Here is an 8,818-nt window from a genome sequence, read left to right as displayed (position 1 = left end):
ACACGAAGCGGATCGGGTAAAGCTCAACATTTCCGTGAAAGGAGGAAATTACAAAAATTACAAAAAAATGATAGCGTAAATCTCGCAATAAGGAATATCAGCCTATGCTTGATGGTGAACATATGTACAAACGTAATTATGACCAAAGTGGAAAATAGAATTCTCTGGGCTCGGTTCTGCACGACGGTGTGTGGTCGGTGTCGGCAGCGGAATGAAGGTGTGCACGATGTCAACGTGATGAAAGATCAGGCATGGCGATGCTAGGGGAGGGGGGCGGGGGGGGGGGGGGGAGCGAGACCAGGTTCGGAAGGCGGTGGTGTCGGTGTGCGGGAGTTGGGATGGCGGCATGCACGCAGGCCGTGTTGCGCGGCCGTGCAGGCGGAGACTATCGTTACCCCGAGTAACCGCCCGCTGCCGCCAGGCCTCCAGGATAAATATAATATGGGCAGGGAGCCATGGTCGCTCCCCTAGGCTACGAGCTAGGGAGATTCCCTTGCTCAACTTACAAGGAGACAGCTAACTTATCAAAGAAAAGGGCGCCAACGTTGGAAATTACAAAAATCACACCGAGCACGGGACAAGCGGAATCTCCTAATAGCGTGGGAATCGAAAGGAGCTAAAGGAATGTGCCATAAGGGGAAATAAACTCCGTCGGCATGACATCAAAGACAGGCGGCGACGGGCATGACTGGCTGGTGACAGACGAAACGAAGAGATTGGAACGGTTAGCAGTGAGAACAGAGCAAAGCAAGGGCAGTTGGCAACACACTATGCCTGCCAGCATAGCTGATAGGATAGGTGGTGGTAGCTACTAACATGTTTGGAAAGGAATATCAACAGAAGAGTCTGGCAACTGGGTCAGGCCTTGGTGTGTTTGTTACCAAGCCAGTTGTTTCATGACAGTCACCAACATATGGCTGTCACATTACAGAGCAGACCGGGTTGAAGAAGAAGAAGGGGAAGAGAGAGAGAAAGATAAAGAGATAGACTGAGAGAGCGAGGGAGAGAGAGAGAGAGAGAGAGAGAGAGAGAGAGAGAGAGAGAGAGAGAGAGAGAGAGAGAGAGAGAGAGCGTGGACAGGCAGGCAGAGACAGACAGACAAACAAACACAAACACACGCACACTACACACCGGCACTCACCACCAGAACACAGATCCACACGAGAAAGACACGACACATCGGGTAGCAAACCTAGCAGGGTGAAGGCACGGGCGTACGTACAGGTGAGAGTGCAACTGAGACACCAGCAAGGTACTACTGACGTTACGTCAACACCTTCACGTAGAGAACGGGAAATACGCCGTAGCGGTCCGGATTGGTCTCGATGTAGCCAAACCACCAGTCGTTGTCGGTCTCGTCCGTCACAATGATATGTTCGTTCTCCATGAACGACAGCTCGTCCTCCTGATCGGCGTCGCAGTCGAATAGCGCCTCGACGCGGTGAAGAGCGCCCGTCGGTAACGGCAACTCTTGAGCAGGTGCGGCAGTCGTTGTCGGTGGTGGGTCGGCACCCGGGGGTAGAGGGAGCGGTGGCCTTGAGGTGGGCGTGCTGACTGCTTGGTTGGAGAAGGACAGCGGCGGTGGAGCAGAGCTGCCTTCATCACCCGCGGGCAGTTCGGGCAAAGGCTTGCGACCAGCACCGCCACCGCCACTGATGCTGCTATTGGTGCTGGCACTACCGCCGCTGCTGCTGCTCGTCGTCGCTGTGTGGGTTGATGTGGTGAGACGGCGGTTGCCCCTCAACAGGCCAACTTCAGACTCGATCTGAAAACAGACGCGCAAGTACACACAACCACACATACATACACACACACACACATATGCATGCACACGCGTGCACATACAAATGCACATACCCACATGCACAAAGAGTTTGGTGCTGCAAGCTCCCAGCTTCTTTTAACATGCCTGGTAATCTTGTTTCCAGAGGAGAGAGGAGAGAGGAGAGGAGAGGAGAGAGAGAGAGAGAGAGAGAGAGAGAGAGAGAGAGAGAGAGAGAGAGAGAGAGAGAGAGAGAGAGAGAGCGAGAGAGCGAGAGAGTAAGTTACATTTATAAAGACAGGTAAGTCTAACAAATGAGGACTGAGACCTCTACAACAGGGTTTTTACGCCTGAAAGCAGGTGCATGATTTAACAAGCAGGTTGTCAGTCTAGATTTTATGCGCAGATGGAGAAAAAGCGCAGAATTTTTGTAATGAGATGAAAAGCAGAAATAATAAGAAATAATAAGAAAAGATGAAATGAAAGCCTGCTCACAACCCCGCCCAGCCTTGCGAACTGGGTATGGTGGATTAAGAACCCGGTTCAACGCTCGAGCAAGCGCTCTCCACTCTGAGAGAGAGAGAGAGAGAGAGAGAGAGAGAGAGAGAGAGAGAGAGAGAGAGAGAGAGAGCGAGAGAGCGAGAGAGGAGAGAGAGCGAGAGAGAGCGAGAGAGAGAGAGAGAGAGAGAGAGAGAGAGAGAGAGAGAGAGAGAGAGAGAGAGAGCGAGAGAGCGAGAGAGTAAGTTACATTTATAAAGACAGGTAAGTCTAACAAATGAGGACTGAGACCTCTACAACAGGGTTTTTACGCCTGAAAGCAGGTGCATGATTTAACAAGCAGGTTGTCAGTCTAGATTTTATGCGCAGATGGAGAAAAAGCGCAGAATTTTTGTAATGAGATGAAAAGCAGAAAATAATAAGAAATAATAAGAAAAGATGAAATGAAAGCCTGCTCACAACCCGCTCAGCCTTGCGAACTGGGTATGGTGGATTAAGAACCCGGTTCAACGCTCGAGCAAGCGCTCTCCACTCTGAGAGAGAGAGAGGAGAGAGAGAGAGAGAGAGAGAGAGAGAGAGAGAGAGAGAGAGAGAGAGAGAGAGAGAGAGAGAGAGAGAGAGAGAGCGAGAGAGCGAGAGAGAGAGCGAGAGAGAGCGAGAGAGAGCGAGAGAGAGCGAGAGAGCGAGAGAGAGCGAGAGAGAGCGAGAGAGAGCGAGAGAGAGCGAGAGAAAGAGAGAGAGAGAGAGAGAGAGAGAGAGAGAGAGAGAGAGAGAGAGAGAGAGAGAGAGAGAGAGAGAGAGAGAGCGAGAGAGAGAGAGAGAGAGAGAGAGAGAGAGAGAGAGAGAGAGAGAGAGAGAGAGAGAGAGAGAGAGAGAGAGAGAGAGATAGATAGATACAGGGGGAAGTGGTCCCGTCCACCGCAAAGAGGGCTCAACAGCGCTGGGGGTGCACTGGAGCTAGTACACAATGGAAGCGGTCCTCACCAAGAAAACACAATCCGTTGCTACTCGGAGTAGCAACGGATTGTGTTTTCTTGGTGAGGACCGCTTCCATTGTGTAGATAGATAGAGAGAGAGAGAGAGAGAGAGAGAGAGAGAGAGAGAGAGAGAGAGAGAGAGAGAGAGAGAGAGAGAGAGAGAGAGAGAGGGAGGGAGGGAGGGAGGGAGGGAGGGAGAGAGAGAGAGAGAGAGAGAGAGAGAGAGAGGAGAGAGAGAGAGAGAGAGAGAGAGAGAGAGAGAGAGAGAGAGAGAGAGAGAGAGAGAGAGAGAGAGAGAGAGAGAGAGAGAGAGAGAGAGAGAGAGAGAGAGAGAGAGAGAGAGAGATGGACCGGGTTCTAAAGGCCTGGTCAGATTATGGCACACTTCGGACGCTAGAAGAAAATCATTCAGGATAAAAAAAATTAAAAAATCACAATCACACAGCAAACTGGAACGCAATTCAAATTGAGCATCAAGTGATATTCCAACCACGGATTCCTACAAATTCCTTGAACTCGACTTTTCCAACCCACAAAGGCATCGGTGGTCAACCATGCAACCGTTTTCTATACATTTTATTTCAATATTTTTATTTTGTTGATTTTTTTGTAATTGGCTGTGTTCCCTCATGCACTTGGATTTAGAGATGCAAAATTGGGAGTGCCGTAGCATCCACGGCGTGGCAATGTCAGGCTTCTGTTGGGGAGGCAAGGTGGCCACATGTTGCCCTTTCTTCTGTCAGCTACATACATCTTTTGATGTGCACAATCACTTGGAAACTGCAGCGGAGATGTGGAGAGATCTTAGGCAATGGCAACAATCATGTACAAATTTCAACCACCTGTCATCTATCTTCAGCATCACGCACCTGTCCAAAAGGTACTCCCCGGAATCTTCCAACAGCTGTCTTCCTGAAGCTGTTCTTTACTTCCTTCCACCGATGCGCCACTAACGTGTGCAGGCATGGTGGTGGCCTGTGGATGCGAAGGCTAGCTTGTATGTCTCTGAACATTCAAGCGATGCGGACGCGGATCCAGCGAATATTTATTATTATATCCACCAATACACATACCATAATTGGCCAGTTCCCAGTTCATACATAAATACGGAATACCATAAGATTTATGGTGTCATAACATTTATGGTGACCAAAGCAAGGGTCTCCTTGCTGCGAATTCTATAATATTCTCAACCAAATTTTTGGCCAGGAGCCAGCATCATCAGGAGTTGCTACATGTACATAGATATTGAATCATTTTGTTCTACTTCTGAAGTACAGTCGACCTACCCTTATAACGATATTTGCGTCAGACCAAGAAATATTGTTATACGGGTAATATTGTTATAGGGGTAACTGGTTCACTTCATACACATACGTCATAATACATGGGTTTTATTCATTTTTTACACTCTCCATAGCATAAATAACTGACGCACATGCACATTATGTACACAGCAAGGTGCCCACTGGTGCCCCTATTGCATTTCGTCATTTCCCAGCAACTTATCAAGTAAAGCTTGCCCTACCTGGATAGTGGGCTCTACATATTCCTTGCTAGATATTGTTATAAAATGGGAAACGTCGATTGGTCAGCCCATTTTATATCCTTATAGGGGTAATATCGTTATAGCAATATTGTTATAGAGGTAAGGCATTGTATACACAAGTCAATGAAGTGATTTGGTTTGGCAGAAAAATATCGTTATAAGGGTAATATCGTTATAGAGGTTATCGTTATAAGGGTAGGTCGACTGTACTTCCCCAGCCTGACCTGCCGTAGACTGATCCCGCGGATATGCCCACCCGCGGATAAGTCCATGCCCGCGCATAAGCCCAGGGATTGTTCGAACATCACAACGCTTCATCGTCCAAGCCCATGGGCTTCGGTCATACCGAGAGTCCATAAATTACGGACTCTTGGCCACACCATGTACGTAGTACATGCACATTAGTTCTTTTTTCGTGGTTGTTTTTGTTTGCACAGTGGTTTTCAGCAATGTACTTCTCACTTTTCAATAGCACAACTTGGTGTCGGGGTATAAGCCCATGCCCGCGTATAAGCACATGTCCTCGTACAAGCCCACCAAAATGTCTCTGTGAAACAGATAAGCCCATGAGCTTATCCGCGGGATTCTACGGTATCCTCCACCGGCAGACATTTTCTATCATTCCTTTGCTCCTTGCTTTGCTTTTCCTTCTCCGTTCAGTCCTACGGCTGATCTCATGCCATTAATGATGCTGCTCCATGACCATCAGACTAAGTTGATGCTGTAGTGCTCGCTATGGCTAAACAATGGCAAGCACAGACGGCGACGGACGCTGAAGTGCAGGCTCAGGCAATGCAACCAATGACGTGGACAAAGAATTCGTCCGGCCATGGCAACACGAAACTGGATCGGTTCTGCCCCTGAAGTATCGCAGCGTCGCTGGGCAGTAAGTTGAATGTGAGCACCACCCAGACAATTACATGTATACCGTATTTTCCGGAGTGTAAGCCGCACTGGAGAATACACTGCATCCAGATTTTTTTGTCACAAAATGCAGGCATCCACCCTGTATATCATGCATTTGACCATGGTAGTATCAACCACACTGACTTTTTTTGTGGTGAATGACGAGTGTTTAAAGCGCGGCTTACACACCGGAAAATACAGCACTCAAATGACCCGATAGCTTGTAGAATGGAGTAGCCTTGGTCCTGTATAGAGGGCGATGGCGCTCCTACAGATGAGGAAAAACTCGGCCTCCAGCCTCGCCTCGCGGGAACCGTGAATTTTTATTTGTAGAATGGCAAACGCAGATACACAGCAGCCATGGACTCTCACAATTTTCTAGCCCCGTACAGCAGCAGATCAATGTAAAACCAAGTGACTCACCAGACTGCTCAGATCCTCGTAGATCTTCTCGTTCTGGTCGCCCAGCACACCCCACTCCATCTTGATCTGATTGAAGCGCGGCGCCTTCTTCTTCTTGGCGTAGAGACTGAGGAGCTCGGCGCATTCCGTGCGGTCCAGCTCCTGCGCCAGCTGCAGCGGTGTCTTGTCGTGACGGTTCTCGATGGTGGCGTCGGACTCGGCGCGAAGCAGCAGCTTGATGGCCTGCGGCAGGTCGCGTTCGACGGCCAGATGAAGCGGCGTGGTGCCGTGAGCATCGGGTCGGTTCACCGCCGCGCCGTTGTTGATCAGGAAGTCGAAGACGTGCAGCGAGTGCTCTTCCTCCGCCTCCAGGTGCAGGTGCAGCGCGTTGCCGTCGTGCTCCGTGTCCTGCAGGACGTTGGAGAAGTCGAAGCCCTCTTGCTGGATGTGCAGCACGGCCTCCAGGTCGCCGCAGTGGATGGCGTTGGACAGGTCCGACAGCATCTCGGTGGCGCTGCGGCCGCTCGGGCGCACCCACTTGTGCTCGACGTACTTGGCACGAATGAAGTCCTTGCGCTCCACCATGCTGGCGTTGCTGCTCAGCTTGGGCACGGTGAGATTCTCCTCCGTCACCTCGTTGAACGCGTAGTTGCCCATGCGATGCGCCACCAGCAGCTCCGCCGTGCACAGGTTGTCCAGGACCAGGGACCTGACGCGAGAGAACTGCACGCCGAGTTCGCGGTGCACGCCCGAGCACTCGATGCAGACCAGGATGCCCAGGTTGGTGGAGATCCAGGGCGGGTCGGGCGCGCTGCAGTCGCAGCACTGGTGGTTGCCTGGCAGGCAGCGGATCACCTCCACGATGCGCTGCGTCAGCTCGTTCATCGACTTGACCACCGACGACTCCTCGCCGTCGTTCGTGGGCGCCAGGTGGCTGTTGAACAGGTGCTCGAGGGTGTTGTTCAGCACGCCCATCCACTCCTCCTTCTCCTGCTCGTCGTCCGCCTGGAAGATGTACTTGCGGTTCTGAGAGTGCAGCGCAAAGCACGGCTTCTTGGCCATGTCCAGCTCGTCCTTGCACTGACAGGTGAGCAGCGGGAGGGTGACGGTGGGCGGCTCGCGCGGCGAGTGCGCTATGGAGAAGATGCCGTCGGCGATGGTGCAGTAGCGCTTCTGCCACGCCTTGCGGATGCCGTCTGAGCGCTTCTGCAGCGGTCCGCTTTTGCTCAGGCCGTGCTGGCGCTCGCGCTCGCGCTTGTCGCCGAACTGCCGCATGCCCGGGTTGATGGCGCGCTGCTTGTCTCGCTTCACGTCGTTGGGCGAGAGGAGCGACTGCACCGTGCGCTTCATGTCCATCAGGTCGTTGCGTTCCTCCTCGTAGCGATTCTTGCGGATCTCCGAGACGTCCGTCGACAGGTCCGCCACCCACTGCGACACGCCCGACAGCTTCTGCTGGCTGTCCTTGACGTTGCTGCACTGCGAGTGATAGTACTCGACCAGGTGCTGCGCAAAGTCCGACGTCTTCTTCAGGCCGATCTCGTTCACCTTGAGAAAGTACTCGCACGTCGCAAGCTGAAAGCCGCGCCGTTCCTTCTCCAGTTCCTGCGCCGTGTCCTCCGGTTTGAACTCTGTACGCTGCAGTCCCGCCGCCTCCGCCTGACGACGCTTCTCGCGCTCGACCCGCGCTCGCGCACGCTCGTGCTCGGCATAGGCCTTGTCGAACGGCTTCTTCAGGTTGCCGCTCATGTCGTTCTTCAGGAGCGACTCCAGCGGGAACAGCACGATCTTGTTCATGTTCTTCAGCTGGTTCTCCTGCGTCTCCGTCATGTCCTTGACGATGACGGCGAACTTGAGGAACGCCGTGCCGATCTTCGGCTGCGTGGGCATGAAGTTTGTGCCCAGCTTCTCCATGGAGTCGGAGAACGCGTTCTGGGTCTTTATGTACTCTTCGCCACAGTGCACCATCTTCTGCATGCCGGACACCAGCTTCTTCAGCTGTCGCTTGTCATTATCCAAGCCCTCGTCGATTTTCAGGATTTCCCTGCGCAGCGTCTCCATGCGCAGCTGATACGTGGACGTCGACGGTGAGTTCACGTCCTCCTGCGTGTCCTTGAGAAACGCCGAGACGGTCATGCGCTCGCGCTCCGACGCGGAGAGCGAGCTGCCGAACGAAATCGCCATGACTGGTTTCTCTCTCTCTCTCCGTGCCGCGTCCGTCACTGCTCTGCTCAATTGGGTCCCAGATCCCGCGATTCTTTCCCGCACAGGCAGCGGGCGCTGAATGACGAGCGAGGGCGAGGCTGAGGAGAAAGGGCACCTCTACCCTATAGTATATGTAAGCGCACCAGTGTGCAGGGACAGTCGAGACTTGTGTGCGCCAGGCAACGACTGACCGATGCGCGTGCAGCCAGGAGATATCCAAGCTCCCTCTCGGAGTGGTCAATGTCAATGGCTGACTGTTTTCCACGCTGGGGGCACAGATGTTCGACGCCCTGAATACAAATTACGGCATCTCCAAATTCAGGCGCGACTCGACAATCTAATTCTTAGCGAGCTGATTTTCTCGCTCGTCCCCACCGCTGGTCGCTAAAGGTACAAACCAAGCTAGTGTGGCCGTTCTGCGAGTGGTGCTTGGGCTGAACAAATTTCGCCAATCTCGGCCTGGAAAAGTTTAGTTGCTTTCCTGCTGCTTTCGTGGCTGAAGCAATGGCCACTTTTTTTTTG

General features: G+C 52.4%; 1 protein-coding gene across 1 annotated transcript; it reads right to left on the bottom strand.

Moving 5' to 3' along the window:
* On the bottom strand, positions 1-8,818 carry LOC135812066 (arf-GAP with SH3 domain, ANK repeat and PH domain-containing protein 1-like). Its single transcript, XM_065325395.1, has 2 exons — positions 6,116-8,818; positions 1-1,765 (listed from the first exon to the last, which is right to left on the bottom strand). The coding sequence occupies exons 1-2, from the start codon at positions 8,273-8,275 to the stop codon at positions 1,265-1,267; spliced, it is 2,661 nt and encodes an 886-aa protein (XP_065181467.1). The 5' UTR covers positions 8,276-8,818; the 3' UTR covers positions 1-1,264.

Source organism: Sycon ciliatum, chromosome 3, assembly GCF_964019385.1.
Source record: "Sycon ciliatum chromosome 3, ocSycCili1.1, whole genome shotgun sequence".
Classification (NCBI taxonomy): Eukaryota; Metazoa; Porifera; class Calcarea; order Leucosolenida; family Sycettidae; genus Sycon; species Sycon ciliatum.
This window is presented reverse-complemented; position numbering and strand designations above follow the sequence as displayed.